Raw genomic sequence first — 23989 nt, 5'->3', positions numbered from 1 at the left:
CATTTCCTGAGAAACAAAACTGAAAGTAAAGCAGTGTACAGGCTGTTCAGCCACCAGCCATGGCGGACGAATATTCGTATTCTCTGCTCGTCGAGCTCGAAGAAAACAACCTACCGAGACTTAGATTAAAGTTAGCTAAATACTTCGGAAGTAAGAAAAACGGCGGAGACTGTGAAGTTGAGTATAATAATGGCAGCAAGACAGCGGTGATACGCTTCCGCCTAGAAAAGGGTAAGTGTGGCCCGATAAACTAGACCCGAGTTTACTTTAGCCTACTTTTGTCATTAGATGTAACGAGATTACGTAGAGAGGATCCAAAACAAAGATAACTGTATTCCCTTATAGTTACTTATAAACGGATGTAATCAGATTACTTATACATTATTGTAAAACATGGGGTTGATAACAATGTTAGAAAACGTTTTAAAATAATTATATATTAAAGGTAGATGTAGGCTACTGCCTGAATGTTCTTTTTGGTTTAATGTTAGGCACTTTTTCTTATATTTAGTTTTTGAATGCAGCAAGGGACACCCGATTTATTAAACAGAAAAACTGTGGTTACTTTGAATTAGTTTTAAACTAAAACAGCATTTGTAAACTATAGTATTCTGTAGGCCTTGCTTTAATCTAAGATGACACATTATTCTGTTGTTTTACATAATACAAGTAAAAAAACATCTTATTGTTATTTATTTACTTTGGAATGGTTTTACTTTGCATTTCATGTTGAGGTAATCTAAAAGTAACGGAAAGTAATCAGGTTACATTACTTTTATAATGTGTTACTTAGATTATGTAACTGATAAAACATTTTGTTACATGTAACTAGTTATTAGCAACTGATTTTTAAAGTCACCCTCCCAACCCTATAACTACTCTCATTATTATTTGAATTATTTTCTCACAGACCAGCAAAAGGTTTTGAAGAAAGAGACCCATCAGATCAATTTAGAGAAAGGTGTGGTGAAGATGACTGTTCGATTGCCAGATGACCAAACATCAGAGGTACGTGTGCAAGCATTTTTTTATAATGTTATTGTGGTGTCATTTGAAATGAGACCTTAATGTACTACATTCAAGCTGCATGTATGCCTCTAATCATCTCTGAGTATAGTCACTGTAAGTGTCTTACTGTAAAATATCTATTTTACTTGAAGTCATGTGAATCATCTTAAACCTATTATAGTCAGGATGACCTTGACACATACTGATAACCATAATTGTCTGAATGGACTATTTTCAAACCAGCTGATATTTAGGGCACCTCGCCAAGTGAAACTCGTTTTATGGGATGTCTAGGTGTGAGATAATGTTTTGTATTCTATGCAGGGTGCTCCATCTGAAGAACTCGACCAGAAGTGTAAGTGTTCAGAATATGTTCTACTCTGCAACTGTGACTTTTTGTCAGATGAAATAACATGATAAGAATAATGGCATGTATTTACTTTTTGATATGTGATTGCTTCTTGTGCAATCACACAATCACACTCATCATCTCATGTAGTATAGAGTTATAATTTATTTTCATGGTAAGACAGCCATCTCAGAAGATGCCATGGTAAACGTTATAACAAAGTCAAAGTCGTTATTTTTTTTAATAATAAAATACTCACACAGTTACGTTGACCCTTTTTTAGAAATAAGAACAGAGGTATATTAATAAACCTAATTTAAAACCGGATAATAAAGTAGTTAAGTAACTACTAGCAGCACTATGATATGTTAAATGGAAAAATAATAGGTGTTAATTTTAAAAATATTGATGTATGATTAAAAAAGTAAATGTGGGTGCTCTTGTCTTTACATTTAACTCTCACACACTGTCAGTTAATTTCAAATACTGTAGATAATCAAACGTACACGGTATGATAACCACCAATTTGAATAAATGTGTATACTGCGATTATGTAAACCATCACAACCCAAATAGCAAAATGTAAGTATGTGATAAAAGGAATACATGTAGGCTATTTATACAAATAAACTCCACAAAGGTTTATTAATTTCTTAATATATTTTTTGTATTCAATATAGCCTGCTAATAATTCTGTGTGAAAAAAAGGGTATTTAAATACTACCATCTGATATTTTGATCTGAAATAAGAAGCACTATCCATCATTGAAATTGAGGTGAAACAAACAGCAAGGCATTTCCCATCTCAGAAAGAAATATGCTCTAAATAGTAATCTGTAAGATCAATAAGTACAATTTCACATGCTCAATGGTGATGTCATATCTTTGCATGACTGCCACATAAAGCAGAAACATGAAAAGTCTTTACTTCAGCATTTTTTCCTAAATCAGTTTTGTAAGTCTGTTTTTTTTTTTTCATTGAGAACATCACATTTCAAATGTTAGATACACTTTCAGGTCAGCAACACCAGACCTTTGCATTTTTTTTGTAAGATTTAAGTTGAATTATATCAGGTATTAGTGGGCTATGAAGTGAAACAATTACACTAATACCTGTACTTTAACAGCCACAGAGCTGCAAATGATATCAGCGAACCATGTATTTATCAGTGCAATACACTGTGAGCAAACGGACATTTATATTCATACATTAAAGAACTCAACTATCTGCATACTTCTCCATATGTGCTTTTTATGATTAATCTAAAATGGCTGCTAAGCCACTCCCCTCCATTCACCCAGTCAGTGTTATCAGATGAACACAACTCCTGGGAGAAAATATGACATAGTCATGCAAAGGCTCAGGCACTGCACTGCATTTTGCACATTATGTTAAGGAAAGGCTAAACACCTATTCAGATATGTCTTAGTATTATTAACATTGATGAGCAAAATATTATGATCAGGCTGGCACCTGTCATAAGTGGAGAGCAGGGAGATGTACAATGAATGTTGCACTCACCTAAGAATACATTTAAAATGTTAAATGAACAAATACAAATAAAATGAATATTTATCATTTTAGATTTAATATTTGTAAGTTGTAGGGAAATCTTTTTTGGTGGTGGCCTAAATAAATCAAATGAGTGGAAACACTTTGATTACACACGCATTCCTTCCTGTCTTCCCTCCTTCATGTTGATTTTCAAGTTAAGTTAAATGATCAATCAATGTAAATGTCCCCTCTGTGGGACTAATAAAGGTATTCTGATTCTGAATAAGAATAGTGTGTTTAGCCACCTAACGTTCATGTTTCATTAATAGCTGATGATGCTGGGATCAACATACCATCGAGCACCAATGAACACATACCTGCAGTTGAAGTTCAAACAGAGGCAAACGTCGGAGCAGATGAGACAGTAGATGAAGAGCAGTGCTCCACTTCGACTGTTTTAGGGAATGTTCCAGAGATGTTGGAGACAGAGTACCTGGAGATGCTGGTCGAGTATGTATTGAAGGATATTCCTGACCCCGCATCTGCCTTTCCAATATTCACTTTGGAAGTCTTTCCTGACCTCGCCTCTGCTGTGGTGACTTTCCAGAGTGGAAAAGGTACTTATTGAATGTATGTGTCTATGTGTTAATAGTTTCAAAAACCTCCATTAAAGCAGAGGTTACCCTAATAACAATATAACATTCCTGCTGTTTGAAAGCAAAAAAAACACATGTCCTAGATGATTATTCCAGAATACACGTTTAACGATCGGGACCTAGAACCTGACTAATTGCTTAACTTCTTATTTAATTATCGCAGTTCATTTATGTTAAAGGTACCTATAGTGACTATTAGTTTCATTTCATTTCAGCCCAAATTGTTGCAGGAATCCTTGTAACCTGGATATGTGTCCTGAATATTTGCCAACCAAACTTTTGAAACATTTACATTTTAAACCCATGGTTACATTCATGTTTGAAGGCTAGCAATCTTGCTATCTCTTGCCTTTGTTGTCACATTGTTGATAGTTGGATATAACAGCCAGTGGCTTAGTGTGAAAACATTAGCAGGGTTGTGTATTCTGTCACCTGGGGGGTATACTACGAAGCTGGTTCAACCTAACCTGGATATGTTTGAGTTAGCCGGTTGGCCTAATCCAAAACATACGCGCTCTCGCTAAATGGTACTACGACGCGGGTTATCAAGTGGATCGCTCAAGCCAGCCGTGTCCTATCTAGTTAGGTGCGCGTTCACATGAAAGGGGTGGTATTTGGAGCATTCGACCAATCACAAACATGGACAAGCGTACTGACAGCGCAGCGTCATACTTCCTGAATGAAAAGTCAACTATATAATTAGACACGTATGAGGACGTTAAACTTTAAACATCCATGACTTAAACACTTTATCCAGGATAAAAGTCACATAGCTGCACCTGCAAGGTGAATACAGCTGGTAAAAGAAAAAGTGTTTGAATGCGTACATTAACAGGTTTATGATATCACTGCCCCGTCTAAGACACGAGTGGATCTGACTTTAATTACATTTGTCTCGAGTGTTTCGTCAACTTAATGTGTTGCCTAAATTAATACTTCTGCATACAGTATGTGTGTTGCACGGCCAGATATGGCTCAGCTGACTCAGATAAGGATATATACACTGAACAAAAATATAAATGCAACACTTTTGTTTTTGCTCCCATTTTTCATGAGACGAACTCAAAGATCTAAAACATTTTCTATATACACAAAATAACCATTTCTCTCAAATATTGTTCACAAATCTGAAAAAATCTGTGATAGTGAGCACTTCTCCTTTGCCGAGATAATCCATCCCACCTCACAGGTGTGGCATATCAAGATGCTGATTAGACAGCATGATTATTGCACAGGTGTGCCTTAGGCTGGCCACAATAAAAGGCCACTCTGAAACGTGCAGTTTTGCTTTATTGGGGGGGTCTGGGGGGGTCCGAAAACCAGTCAGGTTTAACCCTAACCCTAACATGTCACCCACTGACACATTAAAAAATGTTTTAGGGTTTAACCAGTCAGGTTTAACCCTAACCCTAACATGTCACCCACTGACACATTCAAAAATGTTTTAGGGTTTAACCCTAACCCTAACCCTAACATGTGACATGTTAAGGTTAGGGTTAGGGTTAGGGTTAAACCTGACTGGTTTTCGGACCCCCCCAAACCCCCCCAATAAAGCAAAACTGCACGTTTCAGAGTGGCCTTTTATTGTGGCCAGCCTAAAGCACACCTCTGCAATAATCATGCTGTCTAATCAGCATCTTGATATGCCACACCTGTGAGGTGGGATAGATTATCTCGGCAAAGGAGAAGTGCTCACTATCACAGATTTTTTCAGATTTGTGAACAATATTTGAGAGAAATGGTTATTTTGTGTATATAGAAAATGTTTTAGATCTTTGAGTTCATCTCATGAAAAATAGGAGCAAAAACAAAAGTGTTCCATTTATATTTTTGTTCAGTGTATGATACATGATGTGATATGCCACGGACTGTACTTAATGTTGCTCTGATCCGGTTACTTATGTTGTGGCAGATATTTAAGTAGGCTAAGCTTTCTTAACGCTAATTTTATAATAGTCAGATTGCTCTGAAGATGGGAGGTGATATTCTATTAATGTTCACGTTCACACAGTCTGTGATTTTTGCCGGCCGTCTTTCCTGCAACGGCAGCTTTTCTGTATTTCCTTTCTCCTGTAATATGACTTGATCGCTTTAAACTCCGCACACTGAGCTCTGATTGGTCAGCAGGCAGTGCTTCCACTGAGTTGAGCTCTTAGCCTGCAACCTAACCTGCTCCGGGGCAGGTTAGCCGCACAGCCTAAGTTACCATGGAGATCTAGCCTGCTAAAAAGAGAACCAGCTTCGTAGGACCGGAAACCCCGAGTTTTCCCTAAAGTTAGCCGGCTAAGCGAAAATCCTGCTTCGTAGTATACCCCCCTGCTGGTACGAGTTAATGCTTACGTTTCCTGTTGCATATGCTTGAGATACAAATAATATGTGGACCCACCATACAAAAACTGCCCCACATTTGTTGTTTTTGTTACATTATGAGAGCGTAATTGCCTTTGTAGTAAAACTACCTTAATGATTTTATCTTTATCTCACAGAGAACACTGATTTTGTGACAAGCTGCCCTCAAAACAAGAGGTTTGCAAAGAAAGGACTTTCAGTTCGGCCTCTTGAAGTCACAAAGCAAGTGTTAGTCGATGACGCACATAGTTTTGGAGTTGATTTCCTTCACCTTTATTTCGAGAATGCAGGTGGAAATGTGGAAAATGTTGTGCTTAATGAAGCAGAACAGTCTGCCACCATCACCTTTGAAGACCATAAAGGTAGGGCATTTACTTTGACATGAGATTTTTCTACCTTTTCATATGAAAACTATGCAAATTTGCAGTATAATGTTTGATCCTATTTATTTCCCCATAGCTGTTCAGAAAATCATGAAGAAGAAGCATCACATCAAGGGGAAAGAGATGAGAGTTTTCCCTTTCTATAACTCTTTGGGAAGAGCCCTCTATGGGAAAGATAAGCCTTCTCTTAAACTCCCTGTTGCTGTCTCTGAACCCATTGCCGATGCTGTCTGGAGGTACCTAAATCATAGTCAGTCTGCAGCAGAGACAATTCGTATTCAGTTGGCAAAAGACTTTTGCAACGTAAACCTCGACCACTCTACTGTGTGTTTGAGCCCTCAAACCTCACTGCTACAAGAAAAAGATGCCAAAGCCATTGTTAAAGAGTGGAGAGATACTGTCAAGTCATCCTTCGCACAAGCTCTGTCGAAAATCAAAGCCCTAAAGCTTCTGACAGATTTGAAGGTATGGGAAGAGTCTGAGGAGACGATCAGACAATTGCTACTTAATGAAGATCTGGTTGTAGTGCCTGATAAAGCAACTGGTATCTTGTCAGTGGTTGGTCTTATGGTTGATGTCAACAGACTAGAGCCAACTCTTAGTGATGTGGTAAACAAGATTGCCAAAAGAGTGAAGAGGGAGACATTTAGCGTGACTCAAGAGATTAATGTGTCACAGTCGATTTACCATATCCTCTGTCTAACTGGCCTTAAGGACCAGGTGCTACAAGTGTACCCAGAACTCAACATGTCTTTCAAGATAGGGAGTCCGCATTTGATGGTAACTGGCTTAAGTGAGGAGATTTTGGCAGCAAGCAAAGTCATATATGATGCAATGTTTGCCTTAAAGCGACAGAATTTAAAAGTAGATAACTTCGTGCTTGACTTGTTAAAAGACGGACAACAAGAGGAACTAACGAATGAGCTCCTCACATCCAATGGAATCAATGCAGCATTTGAGATGAATACAATCAGTGTGCAGCTCCTTGCTGGATCCGAAAGAGATCTGAATGATGCTGAAGACCATTTGGGGAGGCTGCTTATTTCTCATTACATTGATGTTGAAGACAGTAATGTCCTTGAAAAGCCAGAGTGGCAGAACCTGGTCAGTCAACTAGAGAATGCAGACAATAAGTCATGCATGAGAATTGGAATCAACTGTACCCCTAAACAAGTGGTGGTGTCTGGCAAAAAGGATACTGTCGAGAGAGTTAGCAGTGAACTTGATGACTTCCTGAAGCAGAATGCTCAAGTTGAAGAAACAGTGGTTGTCAAGCCCAATGTCATAGTTGAGTACATCAAAAAACTCGACACCTCTTGGTTCGAGCAATTCAAAGACAAGGTGGTGTTGTCTTACAGAAAAGAGGCCATCTGTCTAAGTGGTTCTAGAGCAAATGTTGCAGAGTGCATGACTTTGGTTCAAGACCTGGTCTCTTCTGTGTGCTTTGAAAGTTTACAAGTCCCCATGCCTGGAGCGAAAAAGTTATTCAAGGACAAAGAAAATATGTTTGTTTACTCCCTTTCAAGTCAAACTGGCTGCCTGGTCCAGCTGGTTGATGAGACTAGTGTCGGACATGCCGACCTTGCCCAAAGACAAGTGCCAAAGCCTGTGTTTCAAATGCAGACCTCTGATGGAGTAGAAATAGCTGTTTCCAAGGCAGACATGTGCAGCTACCCAGTGCACGCAGTTGTAAATGCTTCTAATTCGAACTTGAAACACGAAGGAGGTCTTGCAGGAGCACTTCTTAAAGCTGCTGGCCCTCAGTTTCAGAATGAGTGTGACAAAATAATATCCTTGAATACACAGCTCATGCCCGGAGACTGTGTGATAACTGGTGCAGGGGGGCAGCTTTGCTGCCAAAAAGTAATCCATGCAGTGGGCCCCACGTATGATAAAGCTAATCCCCAGAAGCCTTTGGCGCAGTTGAAAAGAGCTGTCAAAGGAAGTTTGGAACTGGCTGAAAAGCAAGGCTGCATCTCTGTGGCTCTGCCTGCCATCAGCAGAAACCAAGGCTTTCCTCTCGATGTGTGTGCGTCCACCATCGTCAAAGCTGTGAGGGAGTACTGTAACGACAAGTATGGTGACAACACCTTGAAGAGGATCCATTTTGTGAACAATGACGACAGTACTGTTCAGGCTATGGTGGCAGCGGTCCAACAAAGGTTTGGAAATCATAGTGTCAGTTCTTCTCAACAAACTCTCCCTACCAAAAAAGATTCTTCCCCTGTGAAACAAGCTGGATCTGTTGTATTGGACCCAAACTGCTTTGGACAAGTGCAGACCAAAGAGGGCTTGGACATCACTCTTACTAAGGGAAATATCGAAAATGCCACGGTAATGTCAACTTTTTATCCTTGAATAAGAGCAAACAATTACTTTAAGGAATTAATATTTTTGCAGCTTTAACTATTTACCTTTTCCTCTAGCTTTAGAGCAACCCTTTGATTAAATATGTTCTTCTAGGACTTGCCTGATTATGTTCTGACTGACTATTGTGATTAAATGTTCTATCATCTAAAAAATGAAGTTGTTGATGTTTTCAAATAAATAACATGCAACTCTAATCATTGTGTTAACCAATTCTTAGACGGAGGCGACTGTGAACACTGTGTTTGAAGATCTTTCACTGAACAAAGGGGCAGTTTCAAATGCCATCTTTGGTGTGGCTGGACCACAACTTCAAGTATTGGTAAATGCAATAACCAAGAAAGGAACATTCGGAGAGGTCATTATTACCGATGGCTGCCAGCTGAAGAGCAAAAACGTCTTTCATGCTGTTACTCCTCCTTGGGGCAATGGAGCTGATAAGGTAAAGGGTTAAATCATGTACATTTTGGGGTACATTTCTTCTAATAGGGTTGATATGTAAACTATTATTATTTTTATTCTATTTTTATTTATTTTTTTACCTTGTGTGAATCCTGTTTTTCACTCTGACCCTGTTGCTGCAGTGATTGATGCACCTGAATTTCCCATGGGGATAAATAAAGTTCCATCTTATCTTGTATATCTTGCTAATTTGTCTTGCACCTTGCCTTCCAGACCTTGAGCGTCATTTTCACGGAGTGCTTGGCCAAGGCTGAGGAGATGGGTCTGACCTCCATATCCTTCCCCGCCATTGGCACTGGAAAACTGGGTTTCCCAAAGGACCTTGTAGCCTCAACCTTGTTGGACACAATCGACCAATTTAGCAGTAAGAAACAACCTAAGCACCTGAAGAAGGTCATGATCATCCTTTACCCACTAGATGCAGAGACTATCAAGGTACGGAAAGAAGAACACATCTGTACTGTAGTACCTCAATGTACCAAATTATAAACCAAAACAAAGTAATTGGTTTGATTTCATTATGATTTTAAGAATTTGGTGAAGATATTTGTGAGTATTTTTTAACTATTTTGATGTCTTCAGGCTTTTAGCGATGAATTCGCCAAGAAGTTCCCCAGTGCAACAGGAGGTCTGGTGCCAACGAATTCCCCACAAAGTACAGGTAGGCAAAATGGTTGCAACATTCTAATGTGCATATACACTGTAATGCTGTGTTTTGGAAATGTGTAAGACATAAACTAACAGTTCTCTAAACAATAATACCGCTATAGAATGAGGCCCAATAAAAACTAATCTTTTATCATATACTTTATATATAGCTGTAATAATTTAATAATCTGTAAAATACTTAGATAGATAAACTAAAGTTTTGGTCTTTTAACAAAAATATGGACCTAAAAGGCTTTTGCACCTCTCTTAATTCTTCATCTGTGTTTGCTGCCTCAAGGTCCCTTCTCAAAAGTTGTCTCGAGCTCCGGAATGTACGAGACTAAAATGGGAAATGTGGTTGTACAGGCTGTCACGGGAGACATCACCAAGGAGACCACTGATGTCATTGTCAACTCCTCAAATGACAATTTCTCTCTTAAGTCTGGTAAATGATAGCCAGTTGTTATGTTTTCATAATGTAAAATAATAATTTTAGATTGTTTTAGATATAATGTATTTTTTACATGAAGTAGGTGTTTGAAGGTATGATACCTGTGAGCACCAATGTGTAGGATATAATGACGGTAATATAGTGGTGAGGTTGTCGAATGAATACCTCTTTGCGCACCCCTCCCTTTCCATGCATGACGGACAACCTACGATATATGACAGTTGTTTTTATCTTTTTCCTCTAGGAGTATCAAAGTCAATTTTGGATGCAGCTGGTCAGGCTGTTGAAGCAGAATGCCAAGACCTTGGTAAGGAAGCATTTAAACACAGAGTTGACACTCCTTGGTACTGTATAAACATGAATTAATAGTCAATCATTATGCCAATTCTGTGTTCATAACGGAAGTCTGCTCCAAAACGGTCTCCACTGTCTTCCCCTTTAGGTGCCAAGCCTAACACAGGCATGATAATAACCCAGCCAGGGAACCTCAAGAGTAAGAAAATCCTCCACCTGGTTGGAAAGACGGACCCAGTTACAATCAACAAGGTTGTGAAAGATGCGCTCCAAATGTGTGTGACAGGCTCATACACTTCTGTCTCATTCCCTGCCATTGGCACAGGTGAGAATTGTTAGCAAGATGTGGTGCTAATCGTTTGTGATGTCTTGATATATAACCTCAAATCCACCTTTGTTGAAGGGTTTGCACTAGGAAAATTACAGGTATTCTTTTTGGTATTGTCTGCTGTATGACACAAAAGTTTGATGAAAGTCAGTCACTTATGTTGTATCGTTTAGGTCAAGGCAATGTAAAGGGAAGGCAGGTGGCGGACGCCATGTTGGATGCGGTCATTGAGGTGTTAAGCCAAAACACTAATGGCCCCCTGAAGACAGTCCGGATAGTTATTTTCCAGCCAGCCATGCTGATAGAGTTCTACAACAGTATGCACCATAGAGCAGCCACTGAACCGAAAGACAAAAGTTGGTTGTCCAAAATCAAATGTAAGTACAGTCAAGAGAAACATGTTGGTGTTCATATTCTTTAATCCATAATGACTTCCTAAATGTTAAATCCTAATGTAGAGCTTGTTTTTTATCAGCATTTTTTATTTCTGGAAGTGATGACAAGCCACAGAAAGAAGAGGATTTTGTCATTGAGTCAGTGAAAGTGGACCCTGTTTCCTTCCACATCTGCGGCGAGTCCCAGGCTAAAGTAGACTCGGCCAAACAGATTATCAAAGACCTGATATCCAAAGAACAAGAAAACGTTTGCATTAAGGACAGCGCAATCCTTAGTCTCTCCATAGCAGACCGCCAGCAAATTGTTGTCATCCAAAAGACCAGGGGCGTGTCGATAAGGTTTGATGGCCAGCAGGCCCAAGCCTCGCTCACCATCGAGGGGTTGAGCAAGGACGTGCTCAAAGCCAACCATGAGATCAATGAGATGCTGAAGTCCGCGAGAAACGAGGAGGAGCTGAAGAATAATTTGGAGCTGGTAGCCGCAGTGGCAGACTGGCAGTTCCAGCAGCCAGGGCTTCAGTTTCAAAGCTTTGAATCAATGGACAACTTCAAACTTGAGCAAGCAATGACCAAGAAGCAGCTAAATGTGAAAGTTAAAGCGCAGGGTCAAGAGTACACAGTCACCATGCCAAAAGGACCGGCTACTGATAACCGGGGAAGCACCCTCCAGATAAAGCGAATTGACAAACTCAAAGGTATTCACTCATGTAGTCTGATAAGTAGAGCCTTCTCACATCCACAACACTGTAGAATAGTTTTCCTTATTACGAAACCAAAACAAAGTACATTCAAGCCAGATTTGAGTTACAGTAGGTAAGAAAAATAATTCTCAGATTTAGCATGCTACTGTACGTTCATAATCAGAATCTAGTTAACTGCCCAGTAGGATTTCACATACTGGGAATTTGCTTTGACGTATAAGTATATAACATAAACTTAGTAGGATAAACTACATCTCTAAATAAAAGCAAGTGCAAAAAAAGTAAACAAGAAAATTATAATATATCTGAATCAAAAGGAAATCTGCATATAACAAAATTACAATTAAAATATGTAAAAAATATATACAAATATGTACAGTGTAATCTGAATCAAAATAGCTCTATAAAATGTAAATATGGAAAAATGTATCAAAAATATGTACAATCTACTACAATCTGTTATCGAATGAAATTGAAATTACAATATAGAAAATTACATTAAAATATGTTCAATATACCTGAGTTTTAACAAATACATCTGTATAGAATAAATAAAAATTCAAATATGGAAAAACTATATCAGAATTAAAAAGAAAGCTGTGTAGAAAAATAAATAAAAAGCTGTGCAGTTTTCTGTAGTGGTAGTTTTGGCATATATGTACATTATGGAGTATAACAATAACATGCTTTGTAAATATTTACTCTCAAGGATGTGCAAATAACTTTTTTAACTGGTCATGTTTCTTATGTCAAATAAAAAAAAAAACTTAAATATTTCCAGGAGAGGACGACATTCCTGCGGGCTGGGATGCAATGCCAGCCGGCTCCTCCAGTCTGGCCGTCCCCATTGTTGCGGGGAGCCCAGAGCACGCTGAAGTCCTCAATCTGTTCCAGGCCACATGCCCACGGAACATTGTTAAGGTACACTACATTTAACATGCTGTGTAATATAAAGGATAATCTGTTTTACTAACACCATCCCTTTACCAGTCATTATGGGACATCTTTAAATTATGTGTATCCATTTTATAAATGTTATGTATATATTTGAGACTAAAAACAAAAGTGCAGCATTATCAGTTTCTCTGGTTTTACTATTTCTAGGTATTAAGTAAAATGAAAAAATATATATTATATTCTATAAACTACTGACACCATTTCTCCGTGTTGGAATTCAACAGACACTAGAATGTAATGGCTGCCATACATGTTTCAGATTTGTAAATGTTTTGGGAGTGGTATATGAACATAATGAACAAAATGTCTCAAAATATTTTGTTAGAAAAAATATCAGTGAACATTTACAGTTTATTTGTATTGTGTTGTTTTTAATATAAATATTAAATACAAAATACAAATAATTGAAACAATATTAAATGTTTTTGTATTTTATAAAATATATAAAATAGTTTAATTATTCATTATTGCATTTTTTGGATTAATCAAATGTATATACATATTTATATTATACAGGAACAGCAGTTCATGTAGTAGGCACACACTCAGATACTCAGGAATGTACTTTCCCCTTCTCTCAGATTGAGAGGATCCAGAACCCTGGGCTGTGGAAGAGCCTGCAGATCCAGAAGCGTGTGATGGAACAGAGAAACAACCATCAGAATAATGAGAGACGCCTCTTCCACGGCACCTGTGAGGACACTGCGGCCTACATCAACGAACACGGCTTCAACAGGAGCTACGCAGGAAAGAACGGTGAGAAGTTAAAAAATACAGGATATTGCTTACTCACTTCCTGTGTGACACATCCCATTCCTTTGCATTGGTAGTCTTATCACCAAAACAATTTATTTAACATTTCATTTATATAGCACTACATTTTCTAAGTCGCTTTTTTTCTTGATTATTTATCTTTTATTTTATTCAATTTTAACCCTTAAATGGTTTCTGTATCCTTTGGGATACAGTCATTTGAAAGGCTGTGTCCATGTTCAAAATGGTTGTAATAACAGTGTAATATTGGTTTAATATGGGTCTAAAAACAGTGCATATATAGGTGCAATAACGGTATAACAGGGGTGTAACATGGGTATGATATGGGTGTAATAGAATATAATAGAATAAAATAGAATTGGGAGGGATGAAACCCTCTTTTAATGGTCACACATGCAGAGCACACAGCACACACAGTGAAATGTGTTCTCTGCTTTTAACCCATCCTAGTACCAGGAGTCTAGTACTAGGACCAGTGGGCAGCTATTGTACAGCGCCCGGGGAGGAATGGGAGTGGGGGGGGGGGAAGGGGGAGGTCCGGTGCCTTGCTCAAGGGCACCACGGCAGGGCAGGAGGTGAACTGGAACCTCTCCAAGTAGCAGTCCACATTCCATATTTAGGTATATTCGGGGACTTGAACCGGCGACCCTACGGCTAACAGTCCAAGCTCCTACTAACTGAGCGAATACAGGTGTAATAATGGTGTAACATTGGTCTAATAGGGGTGTAGTAATGTTTAATATGGGTCTAATAACAGTGTATTATGGGTGTAATAACAGTGTAATTACAAGGAAATATGGGTGTAACATGGTCGTATTAATATGGGTGTAATGTAAAAAATAGCAATCAATACATTTTCCAAAATATTCAATGTGAATGGGGCAACTGTCACAAAAGCCAATTTGCCTCAGTATAAAATTAATATAAATAAATAATAAATATGTCTGATTCTCATTCTGATATGTATTTGGTATATCAACTATTACATCAGGGTAACAATTATGCAGATGGTTCTCTTAGCCATATGATGATGGTTCTTGGAAGACTGGCTTTGTCATAAAAAATACAGAAACACAAACCATTAAAAATTATATTTTATATTATATTTTATAAATATTATATAATAAATAAAGATCTTTTTTTGAATTAAACATTTCCAATTCTGAGTTGTAGTGGGTAAATCTTTCTGATAATCAACTCTTGTATTTTGCACATATATAAATAAGCGACTCATTGGGGGATTGCAGATGGTTGTATTAGCCATATATGATGATTCTTGGATAATTGATCCAGTCACAAAAAACTGCAGACATAATATACAAAATAAAAACAATATACAATCCTTTATTATCATCACATAAATATAAAATGAAAAAAAAAGAATTATTTTTGTAGAAACAAATTAATTACATAAATAAATATTTCTGATTCTCATTCTGACATTAATTTGAAATCTTTTTGCATTATTTTTCAGCTGCTTGTTATGGCAATGGCACATACTTTGCTGTCAATGCTAACTACTCTGCCATGGACACTTACTCCAAGCCGAATGCAAACGGGGAGAAACGCATGTACCTGTGTCGAGTTCTGACGGGGGATTTCACTCTCGGAAAGCAAGGCATGATAGTCACACCGGCCAAAAGCGGCACCGTGTCCCTTCAGAAGTACGACAGTGTGGTGGACAAAATGGCCAACCCCAGCATGTTCGTCATCTTCCACGACAGCCAGGCTTACCCTGAATATATGATCACATTCAAGTGACACGGCCATGTAGAGGACTATCTTATATCTAACACTGCCTTACAGCTACTACTGTTTATTATGAATCATCAGCTGATTCAATTTTTTTTTTCAAGATAATACAATTTACAAGCAACCTGTATTCATCAGAAGGGTCGGTTATGGAGATATGCATAACCAGATATATACAGTGCCTTAAACATGCCTTAAACATACTATAGAATAATTTTGTAAGAAGAAATCAAAATGTTAAAAGAAAATGAAAGGCTATCTCTTAGCTAGCTAGCTTTGTTTGCCTATATAATATGTTCTTTGATGATGTTACACTGTTTATTTGTTATGGCAGGCTGCTGGAAAGCACCCTCTCAGTTCCAGTAAATCATGGGACAGCCAGAGTTTATCTAAGTATGTGAATGTGAATCAGTTTTCACTTTCGGTTTTGAGAGGGAAAGGTCCAACTGCTCTCAAAGTAAGCCTGTACAAATAAAAAGTTAATACATATTCGTTATTGTCTTGATGTTTTCTGTATATTTAATTGTGAATAACTCAGTTTCTGTCCATGTTTTATTTAATACAGCAGCATACATTGTCAAATTTCTGGTTTTCAAGGCTTCATTTACAGTCGAACCATTTTCTTTAGCAATTTCCTCTTAACAGACATATATTACTTACATATCTTACGAAGGGAGAGTAATTGAAATCCTGACTATTGCTTTTATTTTAATTGTTTTCTTTTATCTTATTTATAACATATTGAAGAAATACTGTAGGCCTACATGTTAAAAGAAAATGGAAATTTCCTTACAATCATGTAAAGTACCATGACATTTATATATAAGCATAACCGTGATTTCTATTTACAGAATATTTCTAAAATTACCTGTTATAAATGGTTTTGTTATGTTTGTTCCTACTCCTGTTCTTCTTCGTAAAGCAACCTTGGGTGAAAGGCGCTATATAAATCCAAGCTATTATTATTATTATTATTATTATTATTATTATTATTAAACAGTTTCCAAATCCCTTCATTTTAGCCTATAAAATAAAGGTTCTGATACTGAGGTTCATTACCCTTTTTACATCTTAGTAGACACTTTTTTTGTGTAATAAAACACATCTATAAATGTGTCCCCTTGCTCTCAAATGGAGCACCACAAGGGATAATAAAAAATAGGATTTTTCATTAACAGAAAGAAAATATATTAATCAGAGAGAGACAGTGTTGGAGCCATGAAATCACAGATTTGTGTTGCCAGCTTTATTCAAATGAGGTTCTCTGCTGCACCCTTTGGCGCCATCTGCAGGTCTCTCTGAAACTGTGCAGATCCCATTCTCTGATATGTATTTGATATATCAACTATTACCTCTTGATTTATAAGGCTAAGAATTATGCAGATTGTTCTCTTGGCCATGTAACGATGATTCTTGGTAGACTGGCTATGTCATAACAAATATAGTAACAAAATCCTTTAAAAACTGTGAATATCCAAAATACAAAAATTAAATAGAATGCCTTTAGCGTAAAAATAAAATGAAAAACTTAACAATCAGTCACAAATGTAGTTTTAAACATTACAATATTTTATTCAATTCTGGATATTTTCTATATTATACATTTCAGATGCTGAGTTGTAGTGGGTACATCCAACTCTTTCGGATAATCAACGCTTGTATTTTGCACATATATAAATATAGACTCATTGGGGGATTGCAGATGGTTGTATTCTTGGATAATTGATCAAGTCACAAAAAACTGCAGGCATATACAAAATAAAAAACAATGAATTCCTGTATTGTCATCACATAACAATAAAATGAAAAAAAAGAATTATTTTTGTCGTAACAACGTTAGTTAAATAGGTACAATCGCCAAGCTGCAGGGGTACTTACTTATATAATAATAATAATAATAATAATAATAATAATAATAATAATAATGATAATAGTAATTTATAAACGATAAGAGAGTAAGGTTTAATTGGGATGTAAACATCTGTGTATATTTATATATTTGCATGATGTCAAACATATATGTAAAGCAGTCTAAAAAATACACTATGCAACGATTTTACATTCAAACAAAGCTATAAAAGTCACTGCTGATAAATAACAAAAGCAAAAAGGCCCCTATGACACAAGGCTGCTTTTCCGCATTCATCTTTAGGGTGGAATTATTTTTGTTGTTGTTCGCATTCCCACCCATGAGTGCAGGTGTGTCTACCTGCCTTTTGGGAGTTTCGAACCCGGAAGTTTTAGGACAGCCGGGACTCATTTCACCACCGCACCTATGGAGTGTTCAGTAGTTTACCGTCCCTGATTGGTTTCCTTTAGAAAGCCATGCAAAAGTGACCCGAATTACGTACAATACAATTATCTGTTCGGGCAGTGAGCGTTACTCCTTTTGGATCTCAGGAACCCGCCATGGCAACGGCCGGAGATATGTTCCCGAGCGGGGCACCGGGGCTCGCGGACAGCATGTCGATCCACGGCAGTACGGAGAAGCTGAGCCCCTCCGCCGTCAACCGCATCATGATGGAGTTCCTCATGTATTTCGGCCGGGCTTTGCTGATCTTCTACCCTGTGTACCTGACGGGGTACCTGGGCCTCAGTATCAGCTGGGTGGTGCTGTGCATGGTGATGGTCACCTGGTGGAAGAAGAACCGCCAGTGGAAAGACGCCCGGATCGGAGGCGCCATTCACTTTCTGGATAACGAGACTAGTGTGGTGAACAAGGAGCTGCATAGTGCCTTACAAATGGCTTCATGGGTATGTGTTGTGGTCATTATGGGATACAGTTGACATATGTACTGGTTGTCAAAGAGCAGCTTTTCTAGGGCTAATGGCTTTGGGTATGAGACTGGGGATGGTTGAACAACTTTTAGCATTTTTCTCAGTTACTCATAGACTGTTTGGTTTATACATAAAAAAAATTGTAATAAACTTAAATATGTCTGCTAACTACTTATGCAATTAAAAGAGGATTTCACATGACTTGTTGTCCACAATGTTTATTTGAAAGGAAGTCCGAATTTGACCCCTAGACTCGGGACAGTTGTGAAATTAACTTTCAAATATTGTCTCAATGAACATAGAGACTATTTTGTCAAAAACAACTTTTTGTTACATTTTAGTGCTTATTACCCATACCATTGAAGATTATTACATTTGACACAGTGTTTACATCATTTATTTGAAAGGAGGAACAGAATGACCACATCCATGAGGACATTTGCAACATTTGTTTAAAAATAGAAAAGATAGATAGTATAAAGAAAGATAGATAGATACTTTATTCATCCCAAATTGCGAAATGACTGTCACAATAGCAGTATTGTCAAGCATTAACCAAGTTACAAATATTTTAAAGATATAATAACTTAAAATAGAAGCAATTTACATCAGAAACGACTTTTATCACTAGAGTATCGAAATAATACACAATATAAAGAAAACATTGAATACTCTACAATATCCAATCTCACTACCAAAATATACAGAAATATACAACAGACACATATTGGCATTGGATTATATATACATTACAATTTGTCCACTAATTAACTATCACTTTTTGTGCATAGTTTATTTTTTTTTGTATTATACTTGTATTTATTTATACCACAATTACATAGTATGATTTATGTACAAATCTACAGCAGCCAGACCGCAAAGAGAGTATACTATTGTTGAAGAAAGGTTGAACCCTGGAGGTCAAGCCCTTGTTTTCGGAGCTAAACAAGGCAAAACGTACTGAAACATGTCCGATACTGTAGGGCTTTCTGTTGCCTTGACTACACTACACTTTATTTGCATAGCATGAGCCTCCCACACTCAGGTTTGGGCTGAGCTAGCCAAATGTGTTTTTATTTAGCTGGTTTTGTCTCTGCATATTTGGTTACACCATGCCACACCCACTCAAACGGTGACTCATGGGAACTAAGAAGGGAGAGACAGTGATCGGTTTCCTCTCATGTCGCAGGAATGTAAAATGCACAACGGAACAGATCAACTTTTTGTAGTTAGTGTCTCGCAGATCAATCTTACATAGGTTCATTCAAATACAATGCAGGATTCCATTTTAAAAGATTTCTCAATTCACCCAGTGTAAAACCCTTTTCTTTGGTTTTAAAAGAGAGAAATTCCCTCTTCTTTAGCTCTGATGGTTTTATTTTATTTGGATATATGCTCTGTATTAGATCATGATTCCAAACTTCTGTTACAGTCCACAGTTTTGATGCTGCAGGGAAACGTTGGTAAGCTCTAAAAAATAAATACCGGTACTCCAAAGCTACTGCTGTCTTTTTTCACTAAGGAATGCTGTCAAATTCCAGGAATAGAATTTGCAGAATGTCTCCCACTCTAATAGAAGCCACATGATTTTTATTCTATTTGCCTGAGTTTTTGTTGACTTATTTTACCATCTTATTTGCATGATGGATGATTTAATAATAACTTAATTATGTCTTCGTCACCACTATTATGCATGCCACTGTGTTGTTGGGTTGGACAAATACTTACACCTCTTCATACTTTAATGTTTTTGCACTTGTTTTCCCTTTTTAAGGTCCACTTTCCTGATTTTGAGAAAGTTGAATGGCTTAACAAGGTACAGTATTATAATATTCTTAACTCTTATGTGTCCTGGAACTTGCTAAAGAAAGTTGTTACTTTACATTTCTTCTGTAGTTTAAAGGCAGTGCTTAAGAGCTCTATTTACAACCCAACCATGCTATCCTGGTACTGTAGTAGGTCACATGGCCTCATTAGAATGAATTTGATGTAAACTAAAATGCACAGGTAACACTCAAAATGCAGTAGGGGTATTATAGGGATGGTATGGATAGTTTTAGAGTATATGAGGTACTTAATCAATAATCAATGTATTACCTACTGTGGATGGCAGTCGATATGCCTCGAGTTTGAAGAAAAAGACAGGAATTATGACACGAGCCAAGCAATGTACTGCTGTGGACAGGGGCAGCAAAACATATTTTAGTAATAAACATAAAGATATCTACATCAGTTTTAACATGCACTGTATTTCGAATAATTTGCCGTCAGACAGCATTTTAAAATGGGAAAAGGAAATGATTCTCTATGCTTTTTTCTAAGCCACAAACTCACGCAGTGTATAGAAGACAGCGTAAGATCCTTATCCGCAAAGCAGTGAAAGAATGATATCCTTAAAATAGCCTACACTGGTTTTAATTGTTGCACTTATTTATTATACGTTTCTAAATGTCCAAGCTTCGAGGTTGGTTCTCCTTCAGTTTCTACACATTTCTGGCATGCCATTCACTCTTGGTCATACACTTATGTACACCATACATGAAAAAATCCCAACTATCGCTTTAAACTCACCACTAGTATGTTGTGACATAGAAACACAGTTAAATGAGCACCAATTTTCAACTGTGTCGTTCGAATGTTTGTACCAGCACAAACATTTAAGTCATTTTGACTTGGAAAAATAATGCTATGAAAACTGTCTGAAGCATTGTGCATTTAATGTATTGCCTGTTATTGAAGAAGACTGTGCTTTATGTGCTGTTTGATTAAGGTGTGGAATCAAGGCGTTTTCACATGCTCCATTCTTGTTTGTATATTTAGGTGTTGGAGCAGGCCTGGCCCTTCTTTGGGATGTACATGGAGAAGCTCCTGAAGGAAAACATCCAGCCGGCCATCAGACTCTCCAGCTCTGCGCTCAAAATGTTCACCTTCACCAAGGTCCACTTTGGACACTTAGTAAGTTTGCAATGCCATTTATTTAAGTGTTCAGTCAAAATGTATAACAATCTTTTACTAAACGTTTGTAAAGCAAAGCACACCTGTGATTTGGTTTGGGTCGAAATATTTCGACGCACATGTATCTGATAAACTGAGGGGTGAATTTGCAATAAGAATTGTGGGTTTTTTGCAGCTGCTAAACATGTGCTAAACCGACATGCATAACAGGCACTGCCAAACAGGTAGCGTCTCTGTTCTGTTTGCATGTCCCGATTTAGATAAATCGGGAAATACAAAGAGAATTACATTTTACACTTGCTAAAAAAACACTTTAAGTAAAAAAGATCTGTGCTTATAGTGGCTTAGTGTTTTTTTCCTTTTTTCGGCCAGATTAGCCTTTATTGGAAAGTGACACGACTAAAAAGGGGAGATAAAGGGGATGATATAAGTAAAGGGTCCCAGGTTGAATCTGGGTCCTCCACACGGGGACTAAGCCCAACTACATGGGCTGCCAGCTTTACCAGTTGAACTAAATGGCGGCCCCTGAAATGCTTTTATAAGGGCTGTCAGCCCTCTCTTACTTATTTTGGAAGGCGATGACAGTGGTGGCATTGAAAAATAAATGAATAAAGCTACCTTACATGTCATTTTGAAATAAACTCGGGGATAAACGAGAAAACAGCCTTCCGACTCAATCAATCCTCACAACAGACGATGATTACATTTTTTTTCTTTTGAAAAGAGAGGAAATTACATAACTTTTCGAACCATATTAGCACAATATGTTTTGTGACATTGACACGGCCGATAGCTGGTGCAAATGATGCACAATTCACGGTGCGATCCTCGACCACAATCCAGTCTTTGTTGACAGTGTGTTGTCTCATTCAAGATGGCTTACTTTAAAACGTTTTTCTATTTCCAGCCTCTTAGAATCACTGGAATGAAAGCATACACAGATGAAGTGGATCATAGGGAGGTGGTTCTGGACCTAAATATATGGTAGGTCAGATACATTTCTCATGTCAGAGCTGCTATTTACTTTACGTCATTTAGTTTTAATGGCAAGAGCCTAGTAGGTTTGCATGTATTTTTACCCTCACAGCATTTTCATTACTCTTCTCTCTATTCACTTTGCAGTTATGAAAGTGACGTGGACATCGACGCTGAGGTGCAGCCGCCGATCAAAGCTGGCGTCAAAGGACTTAAAGTAGGCTTCTCTTTGTCTTTTGGGTTAGGGTTATCATCATAACATGTGTTTACAAGTGTTGTAAAATTACTTCAATATTCCAGCTCCAGGGAATGATGAGGGTCATTCTGGAGCCTCTTATTGGTCAAGCACCACTGATTGGAGGAGTCACCTTTTTCTTCATTCGCCGCCCTGTGAGTGACATTTTCTCCACCATACTGTCCTCAATCAAGCTGCTTGATTGGCCAAGTTTAAAACTCTGAATACATTTTTTCAGACCCTTCAAATCAACTGGACTGGCATGACCAACCTTTTGGACAGCCCTGGCTTCAGGTTAGACTGTTAAAGGTCACTCCAACATTTTACTGTTTAATTGTTTAGTCAAAAGCCCTCTCAATTCATCTGTTCTTTTCAGCTCCTTGTCTGAGGGGACCATAATGGACATAATCGCCTCGCTCATGGTGCTGCCCAACCGCATGTGTATACCCCTCATAGACCAAGTCAAAGTCGACCAGATGAGGTTCCCACTACCCCGAGTATGTAAGATATAATTTCCATTTCACGGAGTAATCTTCATCATATCACATACTGCAACTTGCATTTTCAAATACCCTGCCATTGGCTTAGGGCGGGGAATATACGTTTTTTGATGTAAATGTAATATACAGTAGGAACCATACTTTAAAATGTTACTATAAGTCTTTGTTATTGATTGATAATCGATTTTTGTTCAGTTCAATGTAATTAAAAAAAAATAAAACTATGTTGGAAATACTTTCCTTATTAGTTTTCAATGTATTTGTCTTTCAACTGTTTTGTACATTGGTTAGGATTTAGTCTTTATCTTTCATGTTGAACAAGCTTTTTTGTTTGAATCTCTTCTTGTCTGCTCCTCAGGGCGTGGTGAGGGTCCACTTGCTTGAGGCTAGAGACCTGGTGGCGAAGGACACATACATGATGGGATTAGTCAAGGGCAAATCAGATCCCTATGCAACTCTCAGAGTGGGCAACAGACAAGTCAAAAGCAAGACGGTCAAAGAGAATTTGCACCCCAGATGGAATGAAGTGTATGAGGTAAAATAACAGTGGTTATGTGAAAACTTAATTACCTTTAGTGTAACTTTCATGCTTTGGTTTCAATGGTTGGATTACTATTTTTTTTTCATTTTTATTTTATGTTATTAAAGCACCTGGATAAGCTAAAACAATGCATGAGCATTGTGATTTTAAATGCACTGTAATCCTGTGTGTATTCTGGTATGCAAAAATAGAAAAATGCTGAAGAGATACCAAAATAATTGTTAGCAAGTACTTTGTATGATGTTAGATTTGATGTAGTCACAATGACAACACCCATTGGTTTAAATTTTATAGACTACCCTTGGTTTGACATTTTGCCATCACCATCTTTTTTTTTTGGAGCCAAAAGTAATCCTATTTGTACAAGAGTCTGGAACTTGATAAGAGTGAGGCCATGCGCTGGATATATTAGCAAAACAAATGCTTAGTTACCAGCTACCTAGCTTGGTTAGCAAGGTGAAACTGTAACTAACATAACCTGTAATATTAATTGGGATGCTAATTTTGGCTAGCTAAAAACAGACTATTTTGTTATGTACTTATGAGAAAAAAGGATCAGGCAACTCCTTTTAGAGTGTCTTATAGTACAATGAGCTAAGCTAGCAATACAGTGAGCTAATACCTGCTAATTAGTGC

The 23989-nt window shown here is 37.6% G+C and overlaps 2 protein-coding genes across 2 annotated transcripts in view; both read left to right on the top strand.

The window, feature by feature from the left end:
* Positions 1–46: 46 nt before the first annotated feature.
* Positions 47–15858, top strand: parp14rs1 (poly(ADP-ribose) polymerase family member 14-related sequence 1). Its single transcript, XM_079666826.1, has 17 exons — positions 47–231; positions 911–1008; positions 1333–1363; positions 3182–3469; positions 5995–6219; positions 6317–8574; positions 8828–9049; positions 9283–9504; positions 9652–9730; positions 10016–10162; positions 10413–10475; positions 10611–10787; positions 10964–11167; positions 11266–11880; positions 12668–12807; positions 13425–13599; positions 15092–15858. Exons 1-17 carry the CDS (start codon positions 60–62, stop codon positions 15376–15378), a joined length of 5403 nt encoding a protein of 1800 aa, XP_079522952.1. The 5' UTR covers positions 47–59; the 3' UTR covers positions 15379–15858.
* Positions 15859–17489: 1631 nt separating this feature from the next.
* The window catches only part of LOC307029666 (extended synaptotagmin-3-like), an 11526-nt gene continuing 5026 nt past the window's right edge, over positions 17490–23989 (top strand). The window contains 9 exon segments of the mRNA XM_079665745.1: positions 17490–18123; positions 19922–19963; positions 20968–21102; positions 22010–22086; positions 22225–22294; positions 22378–22467; positions 22551–22606; positions 22689–22809; positions 23171–23347. Coding sequence (XP_079521871.1) covers positions 17779–18123; positions 19922–19963; positions 20968–21102; positions 22010–22086; positions 22225–22294; positions 22378–22467; positions 22551–22606; positions 22689–22809; positions 23171–23347 — 1113 coding nt within the window. The 5' untranslated portion in view covers positions 17490–17778.

The sequence above is a fragment of the Notothenia rossii genome (assembly GCF_949606895.1).
Source record: "Notothenia rossii genome assembly, chromosome: 2".
In the NCBI taxonomy this organism is placed as follows: Eukaryota; Metazoa; Chordata; class Actinopteri; order Perciformes; family Nototheniidae; genus Notothenia; species Notothenia rossii.
This window is presented reverse-complemented; position numbering and strand designations above follow the sequence as displayed.